Source organism: Siphateles boraxobius, unplaced genomic scaffold (genome assembly GCF_051911475.1).
Source record: "Siphateles boraxobius isolate OS27281-9 unplaced genomic scaffold, OSU_SipBor_1 65, whole genome shotgun sequence".
Taxonomy (NCBI): domain Eukaryota; kingdom Metazoa; phylum Chordata; class Actinopteri; order Cypriniformes; family Leuciscidae; genus Siphateles; species Siphateles boraxobius.
The window spans coordinates 2,555,001-2,568,238 of record NW_027509192.1 but is presented as its reverse complement, the minus strand read 5'-3'; the positions used below and the strand labels follow the sequence as shown (position 1 = coordinate 2,568,238).

The window sequence follows — 13,238 nt, the reverse complement described above, 5'->3', positions numbered from 1 at the left end:
TAAACTAATTCAAAACCATTTTAATAAGATACTTATGGTTCTTTCCTTTGTTTTTTTAATTGTTTATAAGGTTCTTTAGAGATTAAACAAGCTCTTCATGTCACATTTTAGTTTTTTTTTAATATTGGTTTCTGGCATCTTTAAAGATTCAGTACATAGATGGATCTCTAAGGAACTAGACACAAACTAAAAGTTGCTACAAACAGAAGTGGCTGCCAGGATGTTGAGTGTGTGTCGATGTTACGGTGTTTTGGGTGGTTGCTTAATAGTCATTTATAAAAAGAAAAGTACACTGTTAAAAATAAAAAGGATTTTTGTGGTGATGCCATAGAAGAGACATTTTGGGTTCCCAAAAGAACTTTTTAGTGAAAAGACAACGTTTTCCACTATAAAGAACCCTTTGTGATTTGGAAAGTTTCCATGAATGTTAAAGGTTCTTCATTGAACCATAGATTCCAATAAAGAAGTGTATGAGGTTTTAGTCCTTACATATGGCATCTAGGTGATTATTTTATGCATTTTGTAATCCAATCTTTAGATCTTTAAAGGATTAGAGAAACTCTGAGCTCGGTCTGCTTTTTGAAGGAAAGCTGAATCATTTAACAGAGCAGAGAGGATGGAAATTGGGGGTGGAGGAGTACAAGAGAGAAGAAAAAGAGGTGTAGTTTTTCCAGAGGGGCGTTGCAGGGCTGGGCAGGGGTGTGTGTGTGGAGGGGATGGATTTCTTTTTGCATTTGGGGGGGGGGGGGGGGGGGGTTCAGGGTATCATTTTCATCCGTGTCCGTCCCGCCCCCTCCATGAGTACACACCGCACACACTCCAAGTCCCAAAGTGGCCACAGAGACTCAGAGACTCGGACTAAAGTGGCAAGATGAACGCCCGGTGTCCTCTCCTGTCTGTCCTCTTTCTGACACTGCTGTACCTGCTCCAGACTGTCCAAGGAGGTAAGATCTCTCAATTTCACTGTTTTAGGACTAATAAGCCATAATATTATGTGTGTTTGCATGTTTGCAAAAGTTTTTTAAAAAGTTGCATTATTTTGTATTCTGCAAGAATGTGGAGCTCAAGCTCAGAGGAAAAGCTTAAAACATCTCAAAGTGTGTGTGTGGAAGGTTCCCTCACAGAAAAACTCATTCATACTTGTGAGGCTGGAGTCTGTTCTGCCGGTGTACAATAAACTCACAGTTCGCCGACCCCTCCTTCTCTCACTTCCGTTGAGGGCTCTTTTGCGCGCATTGGGCAGTCTGGCACCGGCTCGCGCAGATCAGAGTTTCTGAAATAAAGAGTCACTTTCAGAGGTGTGGATCAGCTGTCCTACGCACAGATGTTCTTGCTTTTCCGCTCTGAGATCTTTAGCGGCGCCTGTGAGACCTGCAGTCTAATTAGCGTGCGAGTTAAAGTAGCACTGAAGTGAGCGTTGTTAAGCTTCGGATCAGAGAGTTTCTCTAGGACCAGCTGCCACAAACTCACATGATGGCAGAGATACCGGCAACACCAGAATTGATCTAAAATGAGTGTTTGAGCATGTAATCTCTAGAATGTTTTGGCATCTACATGCTGTATTGTTAGGCACCTCATGAGGTCCATATGTGGAGACAGTGAGAGGAAGAGTGGTTGGAAAATATTTAAAATTTATGCTTAACGGTAGAGTCCACACGGGGCGTGGCGGGCGTGGCAAGCGTGGGTGGGGCGTATCACAAGTAGATTGTTTATTAACAGTTTATTAAACCTTTAGACAAAATATTAATACAAATAAAAAAAGTTTGCACATGTTTTTTGTTGAGGATCATATCTCATACATCAGGCTTCTATGGCACGTAGTAATATGGTGAAAATATGGAGCTCATAAGGAGGGAAAAAACACCTTAAATTGTATTTATATCTATACTTATTCCGTTCGATTTGAGTGCAGCATTTGATATTATCTCACAGCCTTCTGTTAGACAGATTGGAGTCTATTGGAATTATTGGTATCCCCTTGACTTGGTTTCGATCTTATTTTATGGGTCGTACTCAATTTGAACAGCTGAAGCAGTTTAGAAAAAAGCCTTCGTACGTCAATACTGGTGTTCCGCAGGGCTCAGTTTTGGGTCCTCTTATATTTATTATTTATCTTTTACCCTTTGGTAAAACATTTTTTAGGAAATTTATAATTGATTCAGTCCTGTGAAAAATGACTAACAATATAAAATGTATTCTCTTTTCTACTTTATAAAAATCAGTAAAGATTTCACATCAAAAAGGCACGTGTACCAAGACTTAAAGGGGGGCTTTTTTTGAATGATACTAAAATGCCTTTTACTTGCTGAGTACTATCAATAATGGAACAGAGTGGGCATGTTGAAGATCATGTTCTGGTCTTTCAGTCAAATTTTGATGATGTAGATATTTTAAAGGCTTTAGAAATGTGTGTATCAAACATGAGATTCTGAAGTGTGCATTCGATGGACATTACTATCCCATGAGGCCACAGGAGAGGATTTGTGAATGGCAGTGAAGTGACACAGCTGATGCTGGTAGGTCACGTGACAGTGACAACAATATTGGAATTAGTAAATCCGAATTTCATTCATACTACCATATTAATACTATATAGAACGTACTTTTGTAACTGCCTCGAAGTAAATTCAAATGTAGTACCTAATTAGTATGCGATTTCAAACGCAGCTACAGTCTCTATAGACCTTATGCGCCAGAGAAACAAGCGCAGCCATCTTTATAATCTTGTGTTTGAACTTCAGTTTTTGTGTTAGCTCCGTATACTTTTTATGGCATCGCTGTCGAAGAGTAATTAGCTGGTAAAGTGGATTTACTTATTGTAGAATTATTGAAAGTTATCATGAGCATGTTAATGTTTGAAGCGGAGGTCACAACACATGTCAAAACATTTTAAAATGAGCGGTTCATTCATAAATTTGTAAGATATTACCTTCATGCTGTGGAAATACAAGACTACAAACACAAAAAGGGGCGGGGCTACAAAAGCTCGATAGTTTTGTGGCACTTTCAACATTGTTTGTTTCAGGTATCCGACATGTAAACATTTTGCTCAACCAATGGCATAAATTTTGGGCAGGACTTCCTGTTTGATTGGTAGACAGAAACGATCATTATTATTACATTCCAGCAACTTAAAAACCAAAAGAAACAAAGAAACTAATGTTGGGTGGGGACTTTGTTTATTGGATGGAGGTAAATCTGAATGCCAGCATGCAGTTGATTGCGGGGTTCATGCAGACGTGGTTAATGCTATGAGATATATGCATGAATGAATCATTCACAATAAGATGAATAACATGATTTCTAAAATTGATTGGGTTAATTATAATTTCATGGCCTCTTTAAAATGAATCATGAGACTGTGACTGTCATGGTGAATCAGGTTTTTAGATATTACTGACTCAGTAAGCAGTGTACCAGCAACATCGTTGGATCTTGAAACCTCCAAGCTGCTGTCCGTCACCACAGCAACACGTTACACAAACAGGCCTGTGAGCTGGTAAGCATTTAAGGCTATACAAGGAGTGTGTGTGTGAATGTGTGTTGTGATTGCAGCAGTGCATATGTTTGAGTCCGGGTAGTTGGCAGGGTAATAAATGTTTGTACAGCTCTGCACATTAGATTAATAAACATAATATTTGCATTTGTAAATTGATGAGATTAGTTTGCTGGTCTCAGAGAGAGCCGCAGTTTCCAGCGCGACAAGGGGCATCTCAGAAACAGAAGGCAAACATTTATCTTTGCTGATCTCTCAGCAGTGTGCTGTTTGTGAATGGATAATGGGACGAATGTTTCAAGATTATTTGGATGTGGACCTTGAATGGAAGTAAAGTGCCACACAGAAAGACATAAATCTGTCTATTCATCTCATGCTACTAGTTTTAGGCAAATACTCGTTGCAAAATCGTATAGATTTCATGATTCGATACAGATTTGGATTTGATAAGACTCTGATTCAGTTGTATTTATTTCAGTTATAATGTTCATTAAGGTTAAGCTACATATGAAAGAAACTCTATCTATGCTAATACTGTAAATTTGATTTAAACCAGCTTTTATTAAAATTGCTCTTTCATAACAGTAATTACTTTAAGCAACTTGATTTAACTGAACCAGTTTTTCAGAGTCATTTGCTAGTGAATCAATTTTCACTGGTCATGCTGTATGAGCTTCATTTACTAAAAAGATTTTGTTCTTTTGTATGTAAGTCAGGCTATACTGTTTGCACAATATGTGTTTAATTCATTAAAAATAACTGGTTCTGGTTCACTAAAAAAGAACTGGTTCATAAGATCCATTTGTTTTCAATCGGACTACACTGGTCGCACTGAATATGCATTTTATTAACTAAAAATAACCTGTTCATAACAGTCATTAAGTCAGACTACTGTAGGGATACTGTACTGTATGGGTTTGATTTGCTGAAAAGAACTAGTTCGTAGGAGTCATTTGTTTGTGAATCAAACTACACTGGTCGCTTTGCATGTTGTTTTTGTGCACAACCTGCTAGGTCAACTGAATCAAAAAACATTTCATGCCGTTATTTCGCAGTACACACTCTTATTGTATCACATTCACGACTAAAGTACAATATTTCTTTCGCTTTGGTGCTGAACTTTGCATCAGCTAGATTGCAATTAATCTAAAAATGTATATTTTTACCCAGACCTACACCTCTCCTGTGTAGGTGGACGGCTCGTCGGCTCCTGGCCAGAATAGCTGCAATTCATCCAGACGTTATGCTGATAGTCAAAAGTCTGGCTATGCAAAGCTAACTCTAGTAGTTGAGGTTGGGTCTACAGTGTTCCCAACTGCAGTCCCCATGGAAACCTGCCGCCCACACAGGAATCAATGCGGAAAGTTTGAAACCCTGATGCTTGAGACTTTCCCTCCTCACTGTCCTCCTCAATAAATGTTATGTCAGTATGAAACACCACACACACACAACCTTGACAATACCAGACCGCAGGGAAGAGATAAACTCCAAACTCCATATTCCTGTCATTTCATATTCATCCAATAGAATCTCATGTGGCACTATGGAGACACAGAGGTATTTGTGGGTATAGTCGTCCCCGCAGTGACTCTTGGCCAAATCACTGTCACAATAAATCAGGTTAATTTTATCTTCAAAATGAATACTCAACCATTGGCCCATAAACAGACCACAGCAGACACACACACACAGACACACACCTGTGGTACGTGAGTGTTTTATTTACCTGAATAAACACTTTTTGGCTTAAATGTTTTGTGCATGTTAAGTCAAGGATCACTATCACTTCTGGTCATACATGCATTTAGGGATTTGAACAAACCTTTGACCCTAAATATTGAACATTGGTGTACCAATCAGGTGTTTCTTCTAAAATGCCTTAGGGGACACGATAAGACGATTGTTCACAGATATAGTGAGAGTGCAGAGATCTAAAATTAATGTGGATAATGTAGCTCGGATAGTTTGGTCATGAAAGAATTTGATGAGTTTATTTTGAGATCTTTGGCAATTGATTGGACTCAATTTATTTTTATTTAATTTTTAGTATTTTAGGGCTGCCAAAGTTAATGCATTAACAAATTATAATTTAAAAAATTTTCAACATTGTTAAATTTCTCAGCACAGTGTAGTGTTATTGCTAACTAGTGGCATTTCTTTTTTCTTTTTCTTTTTTATTGAAGCCGATGAAAATATTTTATATCAATAATAACATAGTATTTCACCAAACTTCATGGCACTGTAGAGATCTCCTGTGAAACTTTGAGATTGCTGGCATCTTTTTTTCTCAGGGGAAAGATCTCAGAAGTAGGAAAAGTTTCAGCAAAAGTTCTCATTGGTGTCTATGAGAACAATTGAATTGAATATTAACGAAACCTTCTTTGTGGGTTTTTATTTCTTAGACTTAGAACCTTATCCTGAGTTTGACCATTTTTTACCAATGTTTCCAACTGTAAACTTCACATATGTTCAAGGAAATCTAAGATTTCTGATTTGGAAAATGATTGGATTGTGCACTATTTGAGCTGCTATAAAGAACATCTGGAAAGTTTTGCAGTAGTGAAAGTTTTAACTGTGTTTAATATTGGGCGATTACATTGAGTTGGCGTGGCGGAGTCCCTCAGGGGAAGGTTTTGCATGAGTCATCTTCATGAGACAGCACAAGGAACACCACAACATCACACAGTTTCCTCAGAGACAAACGCTTTCCAGTCTGCTGATCAGGAAAACTAGGCCAGTAGCCACTTTCTTGGCTTGACAAGATCGTTTACAGTGCGCTATCACTCGCACTAGAGAGGGGCACAACTGTCCAACCGCTGGGATTGAAGCCCAGGCAAGAACAGATGGATCATCTGTAGTTCACAAAACCCATGAAATATACAGTATTTTACAGTAGTCGTCTACACAGGACAGCGTTTATGGCATATGGTAAGAGATAAATTAAATTCCTGTTTCTCAATCTTAGAAATCACATGACGGCACTAAAAATAAAGGTTCTAAAAAAGGGGTTTGCAGCCAGATGCAACAGGAAAATCTTTTAAAGTTCTGTGGTTCTTTAAAAAAACATCTACTGGTGATGTAAAGAACCCGGAGAACTTGGTGTTTTCTTTGTGAAGAATTAATTCCTACATTTAGTAGGTTGATCTTAAGAACCTAAGCTAAAATGCTGGAATGTACCATAGAATTATGTTTAGTTGATACCATGGTAATACCAATAGCTTTTTAGTAAAATGTACTGAATATTTATCATTTTGTTTACATTTTGCTCCAAGGTATACCTAAAAATACCATGCTACTCAAATTACCATGGTATCATGTTAAAAACAAAAGCATGGCTAAACCATATATATATATACCATAGTACTGAATGTTTACCATGCTATTTACATTGTACTCCAAGGTACTTTAAAAATACCATGGTGCCATGTTCAAACATTTAAAATACCAGTGTATTTTGATATATTCCTTTTAAATTGAATGTTTATCAATGTGTGATGTAGAGGCTGAGGCAGTTAGATCCATTTGCAGAAGTTTATTAACACAGCTAACAAAAGCGAGGAAAGCTGACATAAACTCGAGCTGGCAATAGAAGAGAACTCAGGCAGGCATTAGTAGGGGAGCGATCCAATATTCAAAGTGAAACACAGGCCAAGGTCAGGACAGGCAGCGAAGGTGCGAGAGTTCATCAAACAGTCCAGGTCAGAGATCGAAGGTCCAGAGATAACAGAGAAACATGCGACACAGACGGATTGGTAAATCAATACTTCACAGAGAACAAATGAGCATAAGTAGTCCATATAAAGGGAGGATAAGGAGCAACAGGTGATAATGCTGAAGATGACAAGGGAATTCAGCAGGGCTGGATGGTGATGAGTGCAGAGAGGGGAGATGGGAGATGAAGTCTTAATACTCAGGAGAAATGGATCGAATGACGCCAGAAGGAGGTGTTGTGGAGCGTTCTGTGACACAATGGTATATATACTATTTTATTTAACTTTTTTTTAACATGATCCTATAGTAATACCAACAGCATGGTATTTTTTCAAATTTGTGAAATGTAAATAGCATGGTAAACATTCATTATACACTTGCTGGGTTGTTTCAACCCAAATTTGGGTCAAATATGGACAACCCCAACTGCTGGGTTAAAAATTTTAATTACATTTTTAACTCAACGGTTGAGTTAACGGTTACATATTGTCCATATTCAAATTTGAGTTAAAACAACCCGACATTTTTAAGATTGTACTATTGCACACTATATCCCAAATTACCATAGTATTACTGTAGTTTTTTTCTTTACATGGTACCATGTTAATTCCCAATACCATGGTATTCTTGGAAGAACATTGGAGTAAAATGTAAATGGCATGGTAAATCAGCAGTACCATGATATATATCAAAGTACCATGGTGTTACCATTATTGTACCATTGTACCAGCACAGTACTTTTTTTGAGAGTACAGTATAATGTCACACCAAAAACCTTCTTAATCTTCAAAGAATCATGTAGCTAACTCAAGAACTCTAGCTAAAATAGATCCTGAAAGCTGGCTTGTTTATAAACAGAATTTCATTGGTGAACTTTTTCGTTTGTGAACAGTCTTAACTGCAAATGATCTTCCAGTCTTCCATGTCTACAGCGCTCTCTGGTTTGGCGGTAGTCTGTGAACGAAGGGGAGATGCTAGAACTTTCTACTGGGATCCTCACGTAGCCGTTAGCATGCCTGCGTGTCAGCTCTGACTTCTGTCCTGCATTAAACTTCCATCCAGCCAGAGGCGTTCTGGGTAATTTGCAAACATCTCTTTAAAAAGGCGCTCTCTGGAGACAGAGTGGAGCGCTGGGACAGGCCTCTCTGCAGCGGAGGGGATAAATATAACCCGCTCTGAAACGGGGCATGTGCTGCTCAGAGACTGCTGTTAGCAGACTGGGTGGGGTAGCAGGTCGTTACTGTGAGTCACAGGGACACAGTTATTCCGTCATCGCAGGATTCTGTGAGCTTAAAATAAGTAGAAGGAAAGGAATTAAATGAGCAGAGTGCCAGCTGTCAGTCACAGACCTCTATAGCACAACTTCATCTTTAACATAGCAACATAGTCTGTTCACAGTTAGTTTTTTTTTACTCGTTATTTTTCATCTAAATATTCTTAAAAGAAGATAAATTTACTTTACACACAGCACTGCTAATATATTAAGACTGAATGTGCTTTAATTCAAGGGAATTTTGTCTTTATTCCTTAGTGATTTATTAATTTCTTTTAAGTATAAACAAGTGAAAAATCTACCAGTGCAGTAAGACAAAATACACTTATATTTAAGATACTGTTTATGAAAACAAGTCTTAATATCTTATGCTGTTTTTATACCACAAGTCTTTTATAAAATTATATCATAACACGCTCTACTACTGTATAATGTGACTCTAGAAAACGACATGGTCTATAAAACAATATCAATATCCCTAAATCAACTCTATACCGCAACATGCTCTATAGTGCAACTCTATGCCACAAAGCCCTATAATGCAACTCTATACCGTGACGTTCTATAACACAACTCTATAGTACAACAGAATGTATAAAGCAACTCTATTCATCAACAAGCTCTATAAAGCAACTCTATGGTGCAACATGCTCTATAACGTGACCCTATACCATGATGCTCTATAACGCAACTGTATGGCGCAACACAACATAATTCTATACCGTGACGCTCTATAACAGAACTCTATAGGGCAATAGGGTGTATAAAGCAACTCTATACAGCAACACTTATATAATACAACTCTATACCATGACGCCCTATAACGCAACTGTATGGCGCAACACAATATAATTCTATACCGTGACGCTCTATAACTCCATAGTGTACACAGCAACATGCTCTATAATGCAACTCAGATGCAGCGTTCTATAAAGCGACTCTATGGCGCAACATTACGCTTCTATAACTTAACTCTATACAGCAGCCTTGTCAATAACTCAACTCTATCTCAAAACTCTATTGCGTACCGCAAAAGCTTTACCACAAAGCTTTATAACGTGACTATACTGTGAAATTCCATAATGGAGCTCTATAATAGTGCAACATGGTGGATAAACCAACTCTATACAGCAACACGCTCTATAATACAACTCAGATATAGCACTCTATAAAGCGACTCTATGGCGCAACATGCTCTGTAACGTAATTCTACACCGTGATGCTCTATAAAGCAACTCTAAACCTCAACATGCTCTATCATGCCACTCTATAGTGCAACAGGGTCTATAAAGCAACTCTATACTGCTACACGCTCTACAGTACACAACTCTACAGCACAATGATCTCTATAATACAACACTATAGCATGACATGCTCTATAATGCAAATCTATAGTGCAACTTGCTCTATTATGGACCTGCATAGTGCATTATGGTCAACAAAACTATTCCATAACACATCATAGTTAAAAACACCACTATTTCATGCAACACGCTCTATTACACAACTGCACACTGACTCTACTGGAAAGCTACTGCTTCCACTGTGTATTGTGTATGTGTAGAGTGTGTGGACTGTGTGTATTGTTTAAGATGTGTGTGGGTGGGGGGTAATAAGTTCTCTAATACTTCAGCAGCCTCTTGGGGAAACATTAGCAGGACAATTATCCATTAGCAAGTCTGTGGATGTAAATGAACCTCCTGTTTGGGGGGTCTCTAACGATGTGAATTTATTAACCAAATGCTCCAGTCCTCTCGCAGATACAAAATGGGTGTTCTCTGGTTGTTTGCATGCTAAGAATCCATATGGATCATTTGAATTGCAGTCGATGGTAAATTAAATCCAGGCCATTAAATGCTGCATGTTCAGTTTCTAAATTCCACAGCATTTTGACCCGTCCTCAACGTAAACACCAGAATGCCTCAGAATCTTCATGCCTCAAATATTCTCCACAAGGCATGTTATCTATTATAAATGAGGTTCTTCTACACAATTATTAAAAAAGCGAAATGGTTTCTGTCATTACTCATTTAAGTAGGATCCTGAGAGCTGAATTTAAAATAAATGTTTGACCTGTTCTCCACCCAGGACCGATAAAGTCCAGTTAGAGGTCTCAAAAAGTGCAACAGCTTGCTGGGGAGGAATCAAACAGCAGCTCTACAATCCGTTTGCATAACAGACAGTAAACAGCCATGAGTTTAAATCGATAAACTCTAGTAATGAAGTCAGAGGAGCTCTAAATGTTGGTCAGGTCTGGAAGCTTCTGGGGAAGGTCAGGGAATCGAAGGGCGAATCTGCTCTGAGAATTACAAGCAGCTCCTTCAAAACACTTCATCTGCAAGCGAAAGAGCCGAGCTGCATTCTTCAAGAACAATGAAAAGATCTAATTATCATACCATAATTCCATCCCGCATACAAGCCAATGAGCAGGGCCTGAAGTGGCCCTTGGGGGGAATTGCATTTTGATGAATGCGTGAACAGCTGGTATTGTAGGAATGGTGGAAAGCCGTGAATTTGACTTCTGTTCTTCGCTATGTGCCACTAACACAATGCTCACTCTCTTTTAATCCGCTTTGGTACGAAAGTGCGCATATCGTAAATAGTTTTCCATGTGTCATCTCCGTAGAACCAGTAATGTCAGAGGAATGCAACTTCAGGATGTTGCACAGAACAAACAGAGGTTTCCGAACAGCGGCAGAGTTTTGTAGAGCTGTGCTGTTGTCATTGGCAGATAGAGGTAAGATGGACAACGCCCTTGTCCAACAGCCAAACCATTTGGCACCGAGGTTATGGAGCTTCTGGAAGAAGCCGTTATTCAAACAGCTTGTGAAACACGTATCCTTTTTTGGTACTTTTTATTCAAAAACTTTTTTCTCCCCGCCCCCCCCCCTTAGTTTTCCATGATGCAGTGGGACACCTTAGTCGGAGGGGTTTCAGCACAAAGACCCTTTCTTGCAGCAGAAACATGTAAAATGACTTTTGTTGAGTCTATTTACTTTATTTGCTCAGTTTTCCCTTTCCACCCGGCCCCCATCCGCCCTCTCCCTTCCCGTCGGCCCCTCCTGTCTGAGTTGGATTTGTCGGGTGCCTCGTAAAGGGTAAAAAAAGCAACTCTCCCTCTTATGAGCGCAAATCCACTTCAAGGACTGCAATAGCAGTACTGCAGTAGGCCGTGGTGATCCTGTCTGTGGCGGCAGGGAGAAGATCCCAACCCTTTCTGTCTAACGAAACCATAATGACTCAGTTGAGTTAATCAGTGGAAATGGGCAGCGTTGACAAGGTGCTTCAGCCCCAGTGTGATTCACAGACACACACGGCACACGTGAAACTAGGTGAGGGACTCTCAGTAATTGCTTCACTGAAAGAGCATGTTTCTGTGAGATTACAAGCTTTGTGTTAGCGCTCTATAAACATGGAGCTCTTCAAGCGCAAAGGGGTAAAACGAAAATTCTCACACACACAAATAAAACATTTATTAAATTAAGAAATAATACACACCTCTGCTGTGTATTAAAGTTAATTATATTTATAATAGTTAATAATATGTAGGTTAACTTAAAGCAAGTTTTTGTCGGATTCTGGGGATAAATTGTACCCAAAGTCTAAGTACAGTATGTAAACATACTCTTACTTGTTTAGCATGGATGAGCGCTCTGGTTATTGACGTTTAGAGGGCATGTTTGTGATGTTCAGAGGCAGTTTGGTGTGAAGAACAAGTAGCGACCTCCGTGTGTGTGTGTGTGTGTGTGTGTGTGTGTGTGTGTGTGTGTGTGTGTGTGTGTGTGTGTGTGTGTGTGTGTGTGTGTGTGTGTGTGTGTTCGTGTGTGTGTGTTAGTGTTAGTGTTAGTGTTAGTGGGCTGTGCAGTAGCTCAAGGGATGGGTGGAGTTAGACACCCTTGTCCTGCGGTCACACACACACACACTCCCCATCTCTGCCTGTCATTAACTCTGATTGATGGCTCTGGAATGGTTGCAGGAACCGTTGGCCACACGAACAGCGATTCGTTACAGTGCTTAGGAAGGTTTTGTATAATCCAAACTAAGTAAAACTTGATACGATTTACGGCTTTATAACAGTATTATCACAGGCCGTGTTCTTTAGCTAGCCGGCAGCACAGCCCTACTTTTACGTGGATCTCTAGAATACTTGATTGGTCAATCGGGGAGTTCTGTTGTCAGATACTTTCGTTTAATTATTCTAAACTGTATATATTTGTCCCAGGCATCCAATTTCCTATAGCAGTGCTAGTTTTATATTGCTCTCCTGTCTGTCCCTTGTCTCCTGATTAAGTAATTTAACCTTGAATCAAGATAAATGTCCATTTATGTATTTACTATTATTTATTATTGCCAAATAAACTACTTTAGGATATACAAAACCCTTCTACTTCTTGTCAGGTGTCTTGATCACCCTGTTGGGGTTTATTTTGTGATGATGCTTATATGGTTATGGATTTGCAATTACAGCAATTACTATTCCAGGTTGAACACATTTCAGCTTGATATCACATATCCACAGCATTTGATGTGTATGTTTATTTATGAACATCTATTTAGCACTTTGGCCTGGTCTGATGAAGGAACCTTGCCCATATGCAAAGGTTAGCCAATCAAAAACCAGGGTCATTTACATATAGGCTTAATGGTTCACTATGCTGTTTAGTAAGAGAGAGTGGAAATGGTCATGAAAAATTAAATTAGGACTTGTTTTTGGTGCAAGAGACCTTGACTGGCATTAAAAGGGATTTGAGGGGAAAA

General features: G+C 39.0%; 1 protein-coding gene across 1 annotated transcript in view; it reads left to right on the top strand.

The window, feature by feature from the left end:
• The first annotated feature begins 825 nt into the window (after positions 1 to 825).
• The window catches only part of cspg4 (chondroitin sulfate proteoglycan 4), a 61,191-nt gene continuing 48,778 nt past the window's right edge, over positions 826 to 13,238 (top strand). Inside the window, exon 1 of the mRNA XM_077210179.1 lies at positions 826 to 944. Within this exon, the coding sequence (XP_077066294.1) occupies positions 872 to 944 (73 nt within the window). The 5' untranslated portion in view covers positions 826 to 871. The remainder of the gene's footprint in view (positions 945 to 13,238) is intronic.